The 20,572-nt window shown below is 48.3% G+C and overlaps 1 protein-coding gene across 10 annotated transcripts in view; it reads right to left on the bottom strand.

The window, feature by feature from the left end:
• Positions 1-20,572, bottom strand: part of PHACTR1 (phosphatase and actin regulator 1) — a 550,281-nt gene that overhangs the window by 52,043 nt on the left and 477,666 nt on the right. For all 10 annotated transcript variants that reach the window (XM_045066953.1, XM_013056847.2, XM_045066954.1 and 7 more), the window contains one exon: positions 11,365-11,686. In XM_045066953.1, coding sequence (XP_044922888.1) covers positions 11,365-11,686 — 322 coding nt within the window. The remainder of the gene's footprint in view (positions 1-11,364; positions 11,687-20,572) is intronic.

Here is a 20,572-nt window from a genome sequence, read left to right as displayed (position 1 = left end):
CCGCACCAGCACGGCCATGCTTAGATCATGCTTGGCTGGGTGGTGGTGCCAGGAGGCAGGATGCACGGCAAGGAGACCTGTGTTTGAGACCAGCAGGGCCCCTCACTCGCTGGACATCTAGGTTGGGCTTCTCCAGTTAAATGGAGGAACCAAGCTGCCCACATCACAGGCTTTCTCAGTGCTGGTGCAGTGTGCTCCGTAAATGTCAATGTTGGTGGTTGTTGTTTTGTTTTAGTTTTATATATAAGATTTTATTTATCTGAGAGAGAGAGAGAATAAGAGATAGGGCACAAGAGCATGGAGAGTCAGAGGGAGAAGCAGACTCCCCGCTGAGGCAGGAGCCCGATGCGGGACTTGATCCCGGGACTCCAGGGTCATGAACAGAGCCCAAGGCAGTCGCTAAACCAGCTGAGCCACCCAGGTGTCCCAAGATGGTTGTTGTTTTAACTAGGGGTGCGCTTAAGCAGGAACCATTCATCATAAATCAGTCGTTACGGATATTATCCATGAATTTATTAAAAACGCTTCCTTTAGTGTTTTGGTTATTTTTGGCCTGAAAAATCTTTCTGGACAACGGTTCTGAGACGATCAAAAATCAACAGTCACGCATTGGGCAAGAGCAGGTTTTCTACCGATGCATATAGGAATTCAGGAGCAGATTCTCCTTCTTTTGAAAATATGCTGCCTTTTTTCATCCTCTTAAGACTTCAAAAGATGTTAGTGGTGTGTACAGTCTCATTTTAACCCACCCCTGAGCAGTTTGCTCATCACCTTAGTGGGGAAGATCTGTCCTGCTCATGGTGACATCACCTTGCACTGAAGTCGCATCACAGCACTGGAAGTAACAGTCACATTATAAAACAATATCAACCTGCAGCCACTTAGAGCTAAATACATGCATCACCATCAAAGAAGTGACCTAAAGTAAGAAATTGACGTTCTGGCCTCAAGAGGTCAGGGACAAATGGTCACTGATACAAGAAAGAGGATCCTTCTGTGGAAACGCGTTTCATTTAAGTACGTATGTGGGTTCATAGACATGAACAAAACCCTGAGCTGCTTTGAACAGATGCTACTACACAAGCCAATGACATTTGGGTCTTTGGTTTCATTCTTGCCAGGCCACCAAGGCACCAAGGCTTATCACCACCAAACACTGATTTGCAGACAGAAGCGTTCTTAGCACAAGCCAACCCAATAATTAGATTGTTATGGCGACGAGAAACCTTGGAAATCATCTAATTCATGACCAGGAATTATTCTTTAGAATTTCCTATGGCCCTAGAGGCCACGTGAAAAAAAGCAGTTGTTACCATGGAATGTATTTATACTAGGATTATAAATGAACTGTGCTCTTTGGAAGGTCTAAACGTAATTATGGAATAATATGATTAAGAAAGACCAGTGGTGTTATTAATTGTGGGTCTACCACAACACTTGGCATGCAGTATTCAGTAAATATTACAAAGAGTTCAAGTTGGTTTTGGAAACTTTCCTGCATCTGGTTGACCATCACTGGTCTGGATTTGTTAACACAGATGTACGACTAATATCTGGAAATATTCTATTTCCAGAAACAGTCACAGTCGAGTTAACAACCTACTTCAACCTATCTCGCATGAGGTTACTGAGTTGGACAGGTCCTGAGCAGACGATCTCCCCTGTTGGTTTTCCTTTATGAAACACACAAGTGAAACATCTGAGCCAGCTGTTAGTCTAGCCGCCTCAAAGACCTCCAGGACCCTCTCCAGTGGTTCCTGGGTTCTTCTGTATGTCGGATTACAATCTTGTGTTATTTCTCTCATTCTCAATGGTTGGTCTTCTACAGACTTGGGGAGTGACTACCAGCTTCCTGCCTTTTCATAAAAATCTCACCAACCACTTGGAGACAGTCTATCACTCCTTCCTCGAATCTGCCTAGAATGTTTGCTCATTTCTCTTCTCCCTCTTCATCTGATCATCCTCATCTTTTGGATTTCAGCTGAGATGCAGCTCTCCAGAGAAGCCCACCCTGAATCCCACCTACCTAGCTGACCCCCTACTGTATGCCATCCTCCCGCCCTGACTCCCCCGGTGTATGCTGCCGGCAGAGTCTGCATCCCTGGGGCAGGAGCCCTCCAAACCTGGTTCACTGCTGTATCCCCAGGGTCCAGCACACAGCCTGGTCCAGGAAAGGCACTCACTAAAAAACTGCTGACTGATCTTACAGATGCTAAGGAAACACAGGTACCTTCCTTTTTAAGTGTCAGAACTTTCCTGTTCTAGCTGTTGAGGGACTCAGGGGTAGGAAAAGGTAGAGGAAAAGTGAATTTATCAGGACATTTATCTGTCCACTTTGAGACCCATGTGTAGTAAGCAAATGTATCCTCTGTAGAGCTCAATGTCTGCTTAAAATTTCCTAAACCAAAACTCAGTGGGTGAAAAATAAAATGGTATTAAGAACATCAATTATTGGGGGCGCCTAGGTGGCTCAGTGGGTTAAGTCGCTGCCTTTGGCTCAGGTCATGATCTCAGGGTCCAGGGGTCGAGTCCCACATCAGGCTCTCTGCTCAGCAGGAAGCCTGCTTCCCTCTCTCTCTCTGCCTGCCTCTCTGCCTACTTGTGATCTCTCTCTGTCAAATAAATAAATAAAATCTTAAAAAAAAAAGAACATTAATTATTGGGTGGTCAGACTATGGGCATTGGGGAGGGTATGTGCTATGGTGAGTGCTGTGAAGTGTGTAAACCTGGCGATTCACAGACCTGTACCTCTGGGGCTAATAATATGTTACATATATCAATTAAAATATCAATTATATATCAATATATTGATATATCAATTATATATATCAATTATTGATATACATGAGGAATAATGGGAACAAAATGTGGATTTTTTTGCTTTTTTAGTTCCAATGCAGAGATTTCAATTACTCCTTCCATGCTAATACGCTAGTCAGGATGCCCCCCTCCCCCACCTTTCACCTACTTGTGCTTATTTTTCAGATCTCTGTAAATTCCTAAAATTCTGGAAGTTAACTTTTAGTCTTAGCTGGAGGATACTGGAGACAGCTGCATGATCCACTATGAAACCCTACACCTCCCTAGTTTGCTAGGAGAGCCAAGGATGGTCACTTCCCCCATTTTATCGTCTACAACGAATATGGTGTCAGAGAATTAAATGAAGGTACAACGAACTTCAGGGGGTAGAGTTCATCATCAACATTACAGGATCTTAAACTCAAGTCTGCTATTACTCAGTGTGATAAGCAAAGATCGATGTGCAACTTTAAAGGAAGACATTTTTCCTTTTTTCTAGTATCTATAAAAACAGAATTCACACAGCTCAACAACCGGCTGGGGAGTGTACCCACGACTAAAGCTTGATTCTACAGTTAAGGGAATTTCTAAGGAAATATTAAATGTTAGATTGAAATACCTTTCTAGGGGCGCCTGGGTGGCTCAGTGGGGTAAAGCCTCTGCCTTCGGCTCAGGTCATGATCCTGGAGTCCTGGGATCGAGTCCCACGTCGGGCTCTCTGCTCAGCAGGGAGTCTGCTTCTCCCCTGACCCTCGCACTTCTCATGCTTTCTCTCTCTCTCATTCATTCTCTCTCAAATAAATAAGATCTTTAAAAAAAAAAATACCTTTCTATTTGATGCTCAGAAGAACTTAATAGCATTCGTTTAATAAATGTTTACTGAGTATTTGCTACATGGCAGGTCCCACCCAGGATGGAATGAGGATGTTGCAGGGGAAGACAAGGCTGGGCCCCGCCCCCATCTGAGAGAAAATATACATACACGCAACATGGGGCCAGACAGACACAGCCCAGAAGGAGGCAGACCTTCCCCTGGGGATCTGAGAAGCGGTCACGGAGGACATGGTGTTTCTTGAAAAACAAGTCGAATTTTACTCTGCAAACGAAGACGGAGTGCGTGGCAGAGGAGAGGAGAGTGCATTCCAGACAGGGAGCGTTTGACATGTCGGGATCATGAGAAAAACACAAAGGGTTAAAGACCCGGTTTTGCCGCCATCATTAAAATTTATACAACGCGTGTGTTGCGAGAACACAAAGTTCAACAGGGACAAAGGCCATCAGTCAGGTTCACTCTAAACATTTTCGGCAGGGAGTAGACTAAGAACCCAAGCACAGCGGCTACCCAGGACTCTACATTCATTCATTTGTTCGTTCGTTCACTCATTCACACGGTGGTTTATTCACTCCGACATTTATCAAGCATCTATCGTGACGGTAAGCCAAGCCCCATTCTAGGTGCTCAGCATGCAAGCCTGAACCAAACAGTTCTCACCTCTGTGGACGGTATGTTCTATTAGGTGAGAAGAGCAATAAGCCAAATGAAAAGCCAACAATATGGGCTGTTAGATGGGGAAAAAGCTCCAAAAAAGAATAAAGGGGTGGGGGCTGGAGAACACGCTGTGTTGGGAGAAAGGTTCTAATGTTGAGTAGGGAGATCAGGGAGGGTCTCCCTGAGGAGGTGACAGCCGAGGACAGACCCCAGGGAGGTGAGGGAGGGAGGCCTGAGTGTGTGTGAGGGAAGAACAGTCTAGAGCGAGGGAACAGTCAGCACAAAGGCCCTTTGTCCGAGGGCACCCGGCATGTCCCAGGCGGCGAGAACAGCGAGAGGCCTTTGTGGTGCGCGAGGGTGGGCAGCGCGGAGAACCAGTCAGGGAGATGACAGGGGTCCGTGCCATGCTGGCCTTCTTTGCTTTTCACTCGTAAGCGGGCTGGAAGGCCAAAGAAGCATTCTGGGCACAGACATGATTATGGGTTATCGCGTCCCCCTCAAAACTCAGGTGTTTGATTCCTAATCCCAGTACCTCGCAATGGGACAGCCTCTGGAGACAGGGTCTTTATTTTTTTATTTTTGTTTTTAAAAAAGAATTTATTTATTTGACACAGAGAGAGAGACAGCGAGAGAGGGAACACAAGAGTGGGAGAGGGAGAAGCAGGTTCCTCACTGGGCAGGGAGTCTGATGCGGGACTCGATCCCAGGACCCTGGGATCATGACCTGAACCGAAGGCAACCGCTTAACAGGCTGAGCCACCCACGCGCCCCTGACAGTGTCTTTAAAGGAGCGACTGAGCAAGAGGAGGTCGTTGGGGTGGGGTTCTAACTAAATGGTGATTTTTTAAGAGCAGGAGATTAGGACACAGACACACACAGAGGGCAGACCACGAGAGGACCCAGGGAGAAGTGTCTACAAGCCAAGGAGAGAGGCCTCAGAGGAAACCATTCCTGCTGACAGTCAGATCTTGGACTTCGAGCGTCCAGAGCTCTGTGAGAACATAAATTCCTGCTGTTTAGGCTGCCCAGTCTGTGGTACTGTGCTGTGGCGGTCCTAGCAGACTAAGGCTGTCAAGACCTGATTTTTGGGGTGCCTGGGTGGCTCAGTGGGTTAAGCTGCTGCCTTCGGCTCAGGTCATGATCTCAGGGTCCTGGGATCGAGTCCCGCATCGGGCTCTCTGCTCAGCGGGGAGCCTGCTTTCCTCTCTCTCTCTCTCTGCCTGTCTGTCTGTCTACTTGTGATTTCTCTCTGTCAAATAAATAAAATCTAAAAAAAATAAAATAAAATAAACTTTAAAAAAAAAAAAAAGACCTGATTTTTGTTACATGTTGTCTGTCTGATTAAAGGGCAAGAGTGGAGGCAGGAGACCAGGCAGCAGGGACGATGGGGTCAGGCCACTGGGTGGGAAGTGGCTCATCACTGAGACACATTCTCCGTGGAGACCTAACAGGATTTGCCAACCCCTCAGACATGAGGTGCCAGAAAAAGAAGGGTACCAAGGGCGACCGCAAGATTTCCAGCCTGAGGGACCAGAGGGATGAATTTCCCTTTTCCTTAACTAAGAGGGACTCCTTTAAAGTGTATTCCCTCAAAAATCTTCCCCAAATTCCTTCAGGGTCAACAGGGACACAGATCCCATCTACCTTTTACCAACAGGGAAGCCGCAGCACAGGGAATGGATGAACTAAGATGAGAAAGAAAATTAGTGGCTGATTAGGATTTTAAGTTTGAATCCCAAGATTTATGTCAATTAGATCACAGAGCTTACTGCAGATATTAGAAATGGCATGATACCTGAAATGAGAAAATGTCACTTTCAAAAAAGACATGAAATGAGAGATCACCTCACACCAGTCAGAATGGCTAAAATCAGCAAGTCAGGAAATGACAGATGCTGGCGAGGATGCGGAGAAAGGGGAACCCTCCTACACTGTTGGTGGGAATGCAAGCTGGTGCACCGCTCTGGAAAACAGCATGGAGGTTCCTCAAAATGTTGAAAATAGAACTGCCCTATGACCCAGCAATTGCACTACTGGGTATTTACCCTAAAGATACAAACGTAGTGATCCAAAGGAGCACGTGCACCCGAATGTTTATAGCAGCAATGTCCACAATAGCCAAACTATGGGAAGAACCTAGATGTCCATCAACAGATGAATGGATCAAGAAGATGTGGTATATATACACAATGGAATACTATGCAGCCATCAAAAGAAATGAAATCTTGCCATTTGTGACAACATGGATGGAACTAGAGCGTATCATGCTTAGCGAAATAAGTCAAGCAGAGAAAGACAACTATCATATGATCTCCCTGATATGAGGAAGTGGTGATGAAACATGGAGGGTTAAGGGGGTAGGAGAAAAAGAAATGAAACAAGATGGGATTGGGAAGGAGACAAACCATAAGTGACTCTTAATCTCACAAAACAAACTGAGGGTTGCTGGGGGGAGGGGGGTTGGGAGAAGGGCGTGGGATTATGGACATTGGGGAGGGTATGTGCTTTGGTGAGTGCTGTGGGGTGTGTGGACCTGGCGATTCACGGACCTGTACCCCTGGGGATAAAAATACATGTTTATAAAAAAAAAAAGACATGAATCATCAGGGAAGGAAACAAATGAAGACCATATCATTTCAGGAAATGGATACAAACAAAATCTTCGCTAAGACGAATCGAACCTATTTGTAACGTACTTTCAGGGGCACGGGGGTGGATTTTTATGTAATCTGGTGGAACATTCACCACGGTTTCTTGGACATTTTCACTGCGTGCCATGCGATAAGATGATGGATTTGGACAAAAGAAGACACTTGTTCTTTGCAAACAACCCTAATGAGGCTGGTGGCGGGGTCATTCCCCCTGGTTTACAGACGAGGAATCGAAGGCAAAAAGAAGTGGTGCCTTTGGCTGACATCACCCCCGTGATGCGGGGGTCCCCTCCAGGTGGCTGTCCTGCCGGGGGCTGTCCTGCGACTTTGGATCCATATGGCACTCTTCAAGTTTGCTTCAGCTTCATCTCTAGCTCCCTCCTCCTGCACCCCTCTCCCACAAGTGGTGAGCCAACGCTGTATGTGACCATGTCAGTAACATGTAACGTGTTATGATGGAACATGTCGCATTGTTGCGTCATGGAGGAAGCCCAGGTTAGAGCAGTGATTAAGAAATTACTCCTGTCTATAGTATCATTATCAGCAACAGCCGAACTGTGGCGAGGACCCAAATGTCTACCGACTAATGAGGGGATAAAGAAGAGGTGGAGTGTATTATTACTCGGCCATCAAAGAGGCCACCTTGCTATTTGCAACAACATGGATGGAGCTAGAGGGTATTACGGTGGCTGAGTGAAGTCAGAGAAAGACAAATACCTTATGATCTCATTTATGCGTGAAGTTTATTTAAGAAAACAGTTTAAGAAAACAGAGGAACATATGGGAAAGGGGAGGGGAAGAAGAGAGGAAAACAAACCATAGGAGACTCTGAATGATGGAGAACAAACAGGGGTTGATGGAGGGAAGGGGTGGGGGATGGGCAGTAAGGAAGGCACTCGTTGTGATGAGCACTGGGTGTTGTACCTAGTCATGAATCACTGAATTCTACTCCCGAAACCAACATTGCCTGGTATGTTAACTAAGTAAAACTTAAATTAAAAAAAAAAAAAAAGAACTTGTTCACACAGATCAGAACAGATGGAGTGTCCTTGGGAGAACGTGAGCAAGATAGTAATGGGTCTACAGACCATCTCGATAAATGGTTATTATGAAGAACTTGGGATTATTTAGTGTAGGAGAGAGAGAGAAGCCCTTAATAAAGCCACCAGTAGAGACCTTTGACGATATGGAAACTTTTCACAGGAAAGGAAGACTAGAAATAGAACGGAAGGGCTCTGAGTTAGGAGAAGTAAAACTTGTAACTTACTAGAAGAAACCCGGTGATGATCAGACCTTCCTGACAAGGGGGTGGTCTCTCTGGGGGCCTTGGGAGGCTCCTGCTGGTGCAAGGAGAGGAAGGCTAATGGTGAGGAAGGATGCAACAGGCAGCGGGCTGCTTGCCTGGATACTGTCTATGGCCCCTTCCATAACACGTCTATTTGTTCAGATTTATGGCCCAAAGCCCGGCATTAATGCTCCTTAATTCTTCTGGTTTTCACGGGACTTAACAGTGTTTCATCAGGAGCCGACCGCAGGAATGCACCAAGGCCGGCAGGTGACATTCCATTAGACCTCAGGGGCTTCGTGGCTGGCTCACCTAAGCACTCGGGAATGTTTCTTCCCACTTGCCGTGTTTTCTGGGGGGACACTGGAAATTGCCAGAAGAGAGAAAGGATTCTTTTTTCTGTGTTAAGCTTGGTGAGACCAAGAATGAAATCATGTTGACAGGCAACAGGGAGCATTTGGAGGCAGCTGAAAGAAGGTAGCGTCACCAAAGACAGAAAGACAGGGGCAGAGCCCGCGCTGGTGAGAGGTGGCCTGTGACACCCCCATTGCTTCAGATCTGTCCAGGACTCCTGGAAGTCCTGGGGACGCTCAGAAAAAAATCTCTCCATCTTTATTTGTTTGGGAAGAAGAGACCTCTCTCTCTCTCTCTGGAGGGTGATCTTGTTCGAGTGATGTCCATGTTAACTCCCTACGTTCTGGCTGGTCTATCAGAACAACCCTGTCCTTGACCTAAGGTGGGAGGGAGGGAGACAGGAGGGAGTGAGAGCCCAAGGGTGACAAGAAGCACAGGGGATGGCCTTGGCCCAGCTGCCAACAGCAGGCTCTTCCCCTTCCTGGACCCTCTTCCCATAATCTCATCTGTTCTCTCTGATTCATTTCAGTAAAGAACCCGACCTGGTTTAGGTCCAGCAAACTTACCCTCTGGTCGACACGCGGCTGAAATATTCTACAAATATACACAGAAATTCCTGAACTGAAGAATGGTGTGTCCCCTGTTGGTTAGGGCTTCCCACTGAACCTTTTAAAATGGCTTATTTTAGTAGAAACACATTTAGCAACGACCACGCTCCCTCGAGGATCTTTTTCAATTGATTAAAGCTCCTGGGAGATACAAAGACTTACTAGGCAGACTGCGGGTATGGAGAATGGGAATCAGGCGGACTGTGAGCTGTCTTCAGGAGGAAGCCCCAGGCCTGAGGACATGATCCCTTGACTTACTACCTAGGACGGTGCTTTTCAAAGCGTCTCTGAGGAAGGACCCATTTTGTTGGCTGGCTGGTCAGTGTATTTATCTATTTTAATTTTCAATCTATCACAAACTGATGCTTTTGTAAAATGTAAAAAACCTAAAAAATGAAGCCCTTTTTATTATCAGATTCAACAGACATAAAATCATACTGTCAAATCGCTATAAAAGCATCTAAACACTTGGCCTCAGTTTCTGTACCGATAGGGTTACAGGTGGGCAACCAGCCATCTGCAGAGCCCTCTCGCGAAGCTGGCATTGGGGAACTGACTTTGCCTTCCTTAGTTTTTCTACTTACTCAGTCTCCCTAGGTCACGTGAGGATTAAGATGATAATGAAGATATATCAAAGACTATAAAGTACCATCCACATTTAAAATGACTACTTTCTTTATCAACGGTAACAGTAGTTAAGAAGGATGCCAAGGGGCCAAAGAAAGCTTTTTCCAGCAAGGGTGGATATTAACGCATGATCAAGTCAGAATCCTAGCAACAGCTACTTCCCTTGGAATCACTTAAAGCCCAAACACAGAGTCGTTGGCGGAGAGTTGGGAAACGATCACAGAAAGCTCCTGACCGTGTCCATCCTGCCTCTGGCTCTCTGCCTGGTGCCCAGCAGGCTCCCCGCCGGACTGCAACTTTCCCACTGGCAGGACCCAGCTAGCAGCTGTCATTACTCCGGGACAGGCACTCGGGGTCCCAAGCTCAGACACATCTTGCACGGTGGGCGGATTGCACCACTTCTTGTTATGCTAGGCAATTAGGGCAAGCAACATGCCTTGGAATCACACTGGGAAATCCGGGAGGAGTGGGGTGGTATTTGCATACACGCAGAGGCACGAACATTTCAGACCGGGTCCTTCGGGTTCTCTTTCCAGATCTCCCGGCAGGGCTACTGGAGGGGATTCTGGCTGAAGAAGGGGCTGTGTCAGGTGTGGCTACACACTGATGGCCAGTAATCAGGCTTCAGCCCTCCGAGTCCTTATCAGCAAGAACAGGAGCATGCCTTCCACTTCTCCTGTCACACTGCTTTTCCACCACCCTCCTGCCGACTCTCCTCTTTTCTTATTTACATTCAAATTGCCTTTTTCCTTTCTTTGAGAGAGAGAGCACAGGCCTGAGCAGGGGAAGGGGGAGCCCGAGGGGGAGGGAGAGAATCTCAAGCTGATTCCCGCTGAGCGCAGAGCCCTATCTGGGGCTCCAACTCACGGCCCTGAGAGTGTGACTTGAGACGAGATTAAGAGTTGGACACTTGACCCACTGAACCTCCCAGGAGCCCCTGTCTTTTTGTGTCATAAAAACAATACACACGAAGTAAAAAAGCAGTACAGAAAGGTATGAAATATAAAAGAATTTCTCTTCCATCTCCTCACCTGGGGGGTAACCACTATTAATAATTACATGTATAAGCTTTCAAAAAACGTTAAGACTTATAGAAGCCTATATGTTATATATATAACACACGTTATTCTTTACATAAATTTATGTATTTAGATATACTTACGTGTAAATATATATATTAATATATTTATATCAAGTACTTAATTTATAGCAAATATTTATAATTAAAATCTATATTAAATATATTAATATATTCACACATATTAGTACATTTATACATATTATGCTATTTATATAGTACACGCATGTATACTATATGTTACTTTTTCTTTTTGATACATGTGATTGTTCTATAGTTTGGCAATAGGCAACACGACTTTTTTCTTCTTCCACACTTTCCTTGACATTCAGTGTTTGGTCTGATTTTACTTTTGAACTTTTCCCCTAGCGAGGACGAGCCCTTACCCTGCCTGGTCTTTGCATCCCTGAGTCACCGTCAGATCCCCTAACCACGCCCCCCAGACAAGGCCCCTCCCCTCCCCCACCAAGTACCTTTCCAGCCTCTGCATGGTCATGGCCAGCGTTTTGTTCAGCTCCTCAATCATCCTGCAGCCGGAGGGGTGCATGGGGAGGGAGCCGGTGGTGGAGGGGAGGTGCGGGCCGAGACTGCCGTACTGCAGCTGGTGTTGGATCTGGGATGGCAGAACCGTGTGGTGGTGCTGGGCCCCACTCTGCTGGCCACTCTTCTGGGCGGCATAGGACGCCAGGGAGAGATCTGGCCCCCCGACAGGCATGCAGATCATGACTTTCTTTGGAGGTAGCGGCGGTGACAGTTTCACTGGCAGACAAGGCAATTTCACAGGGGCGCCAGGATCTGCAGCAAAAGGAGGGCGAGAGGCAGCCATGAGTTTGGGGGCACGGGCAGAAGCCTGGACCATTGCATGGGCGCCCACCCTGGGACTGTGGGCACGGGCATGGGCCCAGAGACGAAATGCACCAGCTGAAGACACCAGTGGGGTAGGTGCTACACAATGAGCACACAGGGACTCTTATCTCCTGCTGAAAGCGGGCCTTAGGGACCCAGGCAGGCATTAGCGATATCTGTCACATAGCTGTCAGGCTAAGTAAGGCTCACCGGGGAACGAACACAGCACATCCTTCTGTTCATGGAAGCCCATCGAACTTCAAAGAGACCTGTTCTAGGGTACACTATGATGTCTACAGCTTTGTCACTGTCCTGTGAAAATATCGTCTCCGCTGGCACACTCTAACAGGCACGGGACTAGAAGCCAGTTCTACTTCAGATCCATAAACAGAGTGAACCTCCACAAGTGACGTCCCTGGTGCTAGCCTTAATGCCCTCCCCAGTCACCTGAGCGTGATGCATTATGAGGACTCGCAGTCACACAGCGGACTTGGATGCCCCACGTGGAGGCAAGGCTTCTGTGTCTGTGTGCTGTGTCGCTCATCTCCCCCTGTCCACACAGGACCTCCGTGAGATCTGAGCTCGGTGGCGGGACTGGTTGGCCCACTCACGTGGCAGCCACAGTTGGGTTGTTCAAACTGTAGAAAGGCTCCAACAAGTACTCCTAGGCCCTGGTGTGACCTCCACGCACTCAGGACACTGGCTCTGAAGCTTCCCAGAGATGCTCAAACTCAGGGGAGCTGCAGGACAGGGCAGTCCTCGGGCCATCTTTGGGACAACCTTGCAAATTCCTGGAAAATGATCTAGCACCGGTGGGGGGCAGGGTTCAGTCCTGTGGGCTGCAGGCTGGCCTGGGAGAAGCTCGGCCAGGAGGGGTCACGGCAGGGCTGGGGAAGGCTGGACGGCCGCGTCCGAGTGCTCTCCCCTTCATACCTGTTGTCCACGTGGGGAGGACCACAGGTTCTGTGTCCTGCTCCTTGAGGACTTAGACTTCTCTCCATCCATCTGGCTGCTTCAAGTGTGGCCTTCTCCAGTTTCATTTCTCCTCAGTTCTACCAAAGTGACGTCCCAAGGGCACCAATCTGCTGTCCCACCTTCGTTTAAACCCCACTGATGGCCTAGAAATAAACCCCATCTTCCTGACACACCATCCAAGGTCCGCGTGCTGGTTAGCTCTCTATGGCCACACTTTACCTCCTGACCTCCTGCTAGCCTACCTGAAAAGCCTTAGATCAGAGTCTCCTCTGACACTCACTGCTTTTCTCCTGTGCATTTTCCTTATTTTCTACCCCCCCCCCCAATTCAGTCTCCGCCCTCCCCTAAGTCCCACGGGGTGGCCGTTGTCCCTCACACTCTCCGCATGGGCTGCCGTGGTCTTCCCTGGTCTCCTCAAGGCTCCCCTCCCTCAGCAGAACGCTGTTCCTGCCTCAGAGAGAAACCTGAGAGGTGCGCGGGCGAGGCCTCTCCTTCCCACAGAACTTCCGTGTTCCCCAAACTACCTGCCGTTCCCACAGCCCTGGGCCTCTGCCGCCTTCCCTCCTCCGTTTGGAGTATTCCTCTCTGTTTTGTCTTCCGGGCCCATTCCTCCTCTCCCCTCAAGATGCAACTCAAAAATGACCTCCTCCGAGAAGCCCTCCTGGATTCTCACATTGCTCCTTCCATTCCGCACCCAGTGGGCCTCCTGTGGGTGTGAGGTGGGTCGGTGCCCACAGCAGTGGGGGCAACAGTGATGGCGGACAGCACTCTAGCCGCCCCTAACCCCGTGCCAGATGCTCAATGCTTTTCACTTCGATCCTCACAGCGACCCTGGCATGTAGACATAGTATCATCTCACTTTTGCGGATGATGCAATGCCCCTGGGCTCTGAGGACCGAATGGCACCTCCTGGTTGCACAGCTGTCTGCCCTCTGCTGGAGAACCAGGACCTCAAATTGCGTGTCACTCTCTTCTTAGCGTCCTGTATGGTGTCCCGCTCCCACAGCGAGGGGCTCACATGTTTAGAGAACGAGCTGATGTTCCAACACTCTGTGGTAGGATGAATTCGCACCTTCCCCCAGAAATAGATGCTCTCCTACCTCTCTAAGGGACATGAGTATAAAATGAAAAACAACTTTAGGACTACGCAGCTGGGGGTGTGTGGACACTGAATTATGGCTCCTACAGCAGACAAACATGGAAGCCCAATCATTCCAGGGGGCCTGATCGGCTTGCCCACCAATGCCAGAACGCCAACCAGTGTCAAACACAGGGCTCCCTAACGTCCCTCTACAATCATCCCATGTGTCACCATCCCCCATGCACAGGACCCAAGGTAATCTAACATGTTCAAGTGCATGACCAATGGTGCTCTCTTGAAAGTGACCAAGGGGCAGAAACCCACCTCCTATGTCCACTTCCTGCTACTGAAGGGTCCACTCCCTTGGCCCTTGGAAGGCTTTGCACAACCCTAGCAAATGCAATGTGTCTGGACATGTTAAGGGTTTCTAATCAGGAACGTTTACCCATTATTCCTTCCTTTGTGTTCTATCTAAGGCAGGTAGGCGCTCAGTCGCTTGGACAGAAGGAAACAGAGCCAAGAGGGCAGCATGGAACCCTCGGAAGGAACAGTGAGGACCTTGGGTTCTACCATCTTGCTAAGCTACACCTTCCTGCACACACTCAGCCACCATGCTTCCTGCCACCACTTCTGCAGCAAAATGTACTTGGTTTCTTTGCTAGGAAAATGGCCAAGAGGACACTAGAAATTCTACTGAAACAGGCAAGGAGGTAATGACCACATTAATGGACATGGTTACTTTCATTGCTTGAGAAAAAAGATATTGGGGTCCTAGAGGACCCCTTTCTCTTTTTCTGCCCGTGTTTCTTTTCTGGTTGTTTCACTGTATATGGTCATCAATTAAATAGGAGTAGGAATTGAAGAATTACTTAAAATAGCCTTTAAGCTCAGTAGATTTGGTAAAAAGGAAGGAAATTGGGGAAAAGGTTAAAAGGTGGAATTATTGGCTTTCCGCGAATTAGCTCTGTAATCCCTGCCTTTCTCCAACATGGTAGACAAAGGAGGGGAGTCTAGGCAGCCCAGATCTTTAGTAACGCTCAGTGTCTATTTTTATATCTTTATGATATCTTAATACCAAGTGATTGATCATAACAGATGTGGAGCCCGCTCTACCCCGTCTGCCATTCCGAGTTTGTCACTTTATCTTTGTCCTTTGCAAACTTCTGTGTTCTCTGCCCCCTTGAGTACCAGTCTGGGACCTCATTTCCTCTTGTAGGGTGGGTAACACGGTCCACCCTTCTAATCCATCTGCGCCCTGTACCAGACATCTTCCCCCAGCACACGTCACGCTGGAGGTCCCCCAAGCACTCCCTGCCCGGCAGGGCTGCGGGCCATCTAGCCCCTCCCAGCGCCGGCAGGTGCCTCCACCCTGCATCTCCCTGGCCACTCTGGGCAGACGGCTTCCTCACTGGGTTTCCCAGCAACCACGCTCCTTTCTCATGGCCTTTGTCACACTGGCCCCCTTCAACACCCTCCCTTCCCGATAATCAGAATTGCATCCACCCTTCAAAGCACAACTAAAGACCGACTCCCCCTTGGAGCCTTTCCTGCTCCTGGTCAAGGCCAGCTGCATTTGGGTGGCCCCTCCTACGCCCGCTTCTGCCCTCCCTACAGGGTGCACAGAGTGGAGCACAGCAAAGCCCAGAGGTGTGTTAGCCTCAGGCTGATGCAGAGAGCCCCCTCTCCAGGGATTCTATGCAGGATGGTGGGCGGATGCCAGCTTTATGTCTTTTTTCTCTTTTTTAAAGATTTTATTTATTTATTTGACAGAGAGAGAGAGAGAGAGAGAGACAGCAAGAAAGGGAACACAAGCTGGGGGAAGAAAGAAGCAGGCTTCCCGGCTAAGTAGGGAGCCTGACTCGGGGCTCGATCCCAGGATCCTGGGACCATGACCTGAGCTGAAGGCAGAAGCTTAACGACTGAACCACTCAGGGGTCCCACATTTGCGTCTTTTAAAAGTGATGTCTGAAAACCACTCAACCTCTTACTCTTGTCCTGTTCTCTGAAAACAAAACAAAAAAGAGCGCTAATTCCTTTTTCTTTTTTTTTAAGTAGATGCCTCATCTAGCACAGAGCCCAGTGATGCAGGACTGAACTCACAACCCTGAGATTAAGACCTGTGCTGAAATCAGGAGTCAGATGCTCACCTGACTGAACCACCCAGGTGTCCCAAGAGCGCTAACTTTTTTTTAAAGATTTATTTATTTATTTGATATAAAAAAGATCACAAGTAGGCAGAGAGGCAGGCAGAGAGAGAGGGGGAAGCAGGCTCCTCGCCAAGCGAAGAGCCTGATGTGGGGCTTGATCCCAGGACCCTGGGGTCATGACCTGAGCCGAAGGCAGAAGCTTTAACCCACTGAGCCACCCAGGCACCCCCCAAAAGCACTAATTCTTAAGAGAGTTCTTGAACAACCCGCGACAGCCCCCCGATGCTTGCTAGAAGTTTGTATTTCTGGCCTTCACCTCTGACCTACTGAAGGAGAGTCTTGGGGCCAGGCATTTGGATTTTATATGCTTTCCAGGTGCTCACCATACTCAGGGGTAAGAGGAAAGAATCGGGGGCAATCACGGATCTGGGGGTGCCAACCTGCTTGGAGTATAACGCCCAAGGAGGAGATACGATGCCTTGGTTCCACCCAGCCCCTGAGCCCACATCCGCCCTGAGTGGTCAGCGGCACGGTCTCCAAGTTCTATTTCTATGCCCTCCACATATAAAAACTAAAACACTAATTTGCAGGAAACCAATTTACAAAGCTACACCATCTAAGATCTATTCACCTAATGACTACCTTTGCCTAAATCTAACATCTGCAATTAAGGGACTTGTCTTAAAACCAATTTGTCTAATGGCATTTCCAATTTAATTTTATATTTATAAAAATCACTTATGGATGCACACTTTGTGCATGAAAAGATTTCTTCTATCCTTGTGGGTGAATTTCTTTTTTCTGTTTTATTTGCCTTAGAATACTTTAAGGACATTTCAGACAAGTTTGCCTAAAGAGCCTTTTTTCACAATTTTGTCTCAAGTAATAAATACTTAATCAGATGTTTAGCTTTTCCTGATGACTTGATTCCGTGCATTAGAGTCCTCTTGTTTCCTTCTTGCTGATTTTCCCATGTCCTATGCGTGCTGTATGCATGTATTAAGCAAACAAGGAAACATACACCCAACAGTCATTTCCACTTAACGAGGCACGGACATTTTTGTAACAAGGACGATAGATGGAGGTGAATGGATTGGGAATGGACGGCAGGTCCCGACCATTTCTCTCCAAGGTGCCAAGTTCTCACCAACCAGCGTCATCGAGGAGGTCTGGGAGAGGCAAAGTCCTGATCCTCCACCTGAGAAATTTAGATTCAGGAGGCTTACGACAGGGTCCGGGATCTTGTTTCATAGAGAAGCTCCCAGATCACTGTGCCCTTGGTGGAGACCACGCTGAGAAAGTGCCTCACGTCATTACCGGGTTAAGTGGCACAAGATCATTACCAGAGTCTGTCCTGCTAAACACAGAACAGGAACCCTGAAATCACACACTCATGCACCTCCGTTAGCAACAGCAACTGCCTGATCTCTTTGATTCTGTTTTCCAATCTGTGAAATGGGGATGAATGAACACGTACAGACCTAGCACACAGACCACGTAAGATAAAGTACACACACTGTGTGGCATTGTGCCTGGCACTCCGTTATAAATGGACGGCAGCTGTATTTCTGGTTACGGTCATTGTCATCACCATGGGAATGACTTCCTTAGGAAGCCCGTCCATCCTCCCCAAGGTGAAGGGGCCACCACTGGGCTCTCACCGGCCCTGTACTTCCCTTTGTCAACAGCATCACATATACAGTTGATCTAATCCATTTCATTTCTCTTGACTTGTTCCCGGTTTTTATCCACAGTAGGTGTAAGTGATCCTTTAACTTTACGGCACTGGGTGCAGCTGTTCTCCTCCTGTTCGCTAACAAGGAGCTGGGCCCTGCACACAGTATATGCTTCGTAAGCAGCTGCTGATTTCTTTCTCATCACGTCTTCAGAGCCATGGGAAGAGGCAGGACTTAATGACCACTTTCTCCTCCCCTAAGGCTCTAATAATCCAAGTGTGGTCCAGGACCAGCTGCCCCAAAGCCTCTTGGGAGTGTGTCAGAAATGCAGAATCCCAGGGGCCAGGCAAGGCTTTTTTTTTTTTTTTTAAAGATTTTATTTATTTATTTGACAGACAGGGATCACAAATAGGCAGAGAGGCAGGCAGAGAGAGAGGGAAGCAGGCTCCCCGCTAAGCAGAGAGCCCAATGCGGGGCTCGATCCAAGGACCCTGGCAGAGGCTTTAACCCACTGAGCCACCCAGGCACCCCAGCCCAGGCCTTCTGAAAGAGAATGTGCCTCTTGACCAAGACCCCAGGGAGCCCTGCACCATCGACTCTGAGAAGCTATCCTCCCAGGGCCACTCCTTGGTGAAGAGGCCGCTCCCTCGTGCAAAATGACCAGTGCCCAGGGCCTTCTGGAGGAGATTCAGCTCCAGTGCTTGCTCTCTGAGGACTGAACAGGGCCTGTGGGGGGCCTCTGTTGCAGGATGACGCCTGTGAAATCACCACTAGGTTAGATCTCACAAAAGCTGGGGTTTAATCCCAGTTCTGAGACCAAGAAGCTCTATTACTTGGCCTACGACATTAACCTTCCTGAGCCTCAGTTTGCTCATCTGTAGAAAGAGAGGATAACCCACTTTACAGGTCTGTTATGAGAATTAAATGGATTAATATCTACACAGCTTCTCCATGGGGACCAGTGGGCTGAAATCCAGTGTCTGGTCTGTCCTGGCAGGGTCCTGAGTCACCCCAGAGGAAGGGGCAGACTTCTGTGACTCATTCTCCCAAAGGGCACCTTTTTATAAATTTATGAAGTCCCCAAACAGGTCAGTGGAGGGCCCGAGTACAAAATCCTGCCAGTTTAGCTCTTGATTCCTTGATGTACAAAAGAACTTCAACAAATGGAGTCTTCACGCATCTGAAAAATTAATAAATTCTCAGCCTCTGCCACAGGCTGTCGTGAGGGTCAGACAAGAGGACGTGGACTCGTTTTGCAATCGGCTCAGCACGACATCCCTCTGGCCGGTTACTCCCGGGACTCTTGCGGCCCCTGTGCGCGTCGCTAGCCTGATGCTTCCTGTCTGGGGAGGGACGCGAGAAGCCAAGACAGCGGATGGGAGTGCCGGTGGTTTAGTCTGCGGTGGTTCTAGGTAAGGAGGTGAAAAACCGGCTGAAAGCGAATGCAATAACGGGAAAGACAACTTCCCAAGGACGGTCTCAGCAGCCTTCCTTGCTTGCAGCAAAGTGCTGCTGGAAGAGAAAAAGATGAAGCCACCCATATTTTGGGGCATTCTTCTAAAGTGTGGCACCCTGCATCAGCATGGAGGGCTAGTGGAAAAGAACCCAGGACTGGGAATGACAGAACCTAGATTCTCTGCTGTTTCATGGCTTGGGAAAGCCAGTGAATCTGTTCTGGGGATTCAGACTCTTTAACCCCTAAAAATCCAGGGATTCAAAAACATCTCCTTTGACTCGACAGCACCCCACTGAATAAAATAGCCTTGTGTCTATGGGATGCGAGGTATTTATGGATTGTTGGAGGACACGCTCTACCTCTTGCATCTATAATGATGACCATCGCTAGTCCTGGGAGTGGGGGAGCCACAAAGCTCTCTGCTTGTGAAATGCATGAGTCCCTCCGCAGCCAGACGGATCGAGATGCAGTATATTCATAAAACTGTCTCATATTGATGGAGTGGCAAAAGCAGAAATAGCCCGTTCCAGAGAACAAGGAAAATAAACTCAAACTGTGAGTGTCACAGAGCCATAAAACCCAAACATGACACAGCTCTGGCTGATGACTTCAGACAAGGGATGGAAAACTCCAGATTACTTCTCTAGTCCATTCCTGCGCTGTAAGCCTGCAGTCCCTAACAGAAGAAGTCTGGGCTGAGGCGCACACCCCTTAGCCTCTCTCCTCCCTCTACCTTTCTGCATTAGCACCCGCTGTCGAAGCCCATTTGTAATCTGAGCACTTATCAGTGAAAACAGCACTTAGTGTCTTAATGAGCAGAGGTGCTGCAACAGCTTCTCAGCCATTTGCCACCTCGTTTCGGTGGGTTAGCATCTCTGATCTCCTTTTACAGACGCTGGCACGCCACCCGAGAACGTAAGGAACCTCTAGGAGGCGTACTTAGAACTTAAACAATAGTCCAGAGCCGCCAAAGCCCGGAACCAGATTCCCCCTGGCTGCAAACACAGGCGCTCGCATGAGTTCTGTCAATTCCTTCAGACCATCCCGGGGATTCTCAGTTTGCTGGTCTGATGCCTGGAAAAGGCCAAATGGGTCGATCGACCCCTTGTGGTAAGAGGGACAGTTCAGATGGAAACGAGTAACAAAGAAGTGACTTGCGTTCCATGCCCTAAGCTGGCTTTCTTCCCCTCAAGCCAGGCCGGCACGTGGAAATCGATGACCACCTGATGTCTGGGACAAACACGTCCTGAGACCTTCCAGAATCCTACAAACTGAGAGCACACATGTCAGCAGCACCTAACTTTGTTTCTGAGTCACTTTCCACAACGAAAAGTTTTGTTTTAAAATTACCCCCTTCCAAAGACTATCTGGGCAGATGACAACAAGGAGAGAGGGATATGCCTCACGGGGACAGGGATGCTGGACAGCGGGTGGGGACACCACTGGGTCACCTGTCATCTTTGTGGGGCATGCAGTTAAATTTTTTTTTTTTGGAAGTAA

Source organism: Mustela putorius, unplaced genomic scaffold (genome assembly GCF_011764305.1).
Source record: "Mustela putorius furo isolate JIRA1106 unplaced genomic scaffold, ASM1176430v1.1 tig00003870_pilon_pilon_pilon, whole genome shotgun sequence".
Taxonomy (NCBI): Eukaryota; Metazoa; Chordata; class Mammalia; order Carnivora; family Mustelidae; genus Mustela; species Mustela putorius.
Note: the sequence above shows the minus strand (reverse complement) of the source record. Positions and strands in the feature narration are given on the sequence as shown.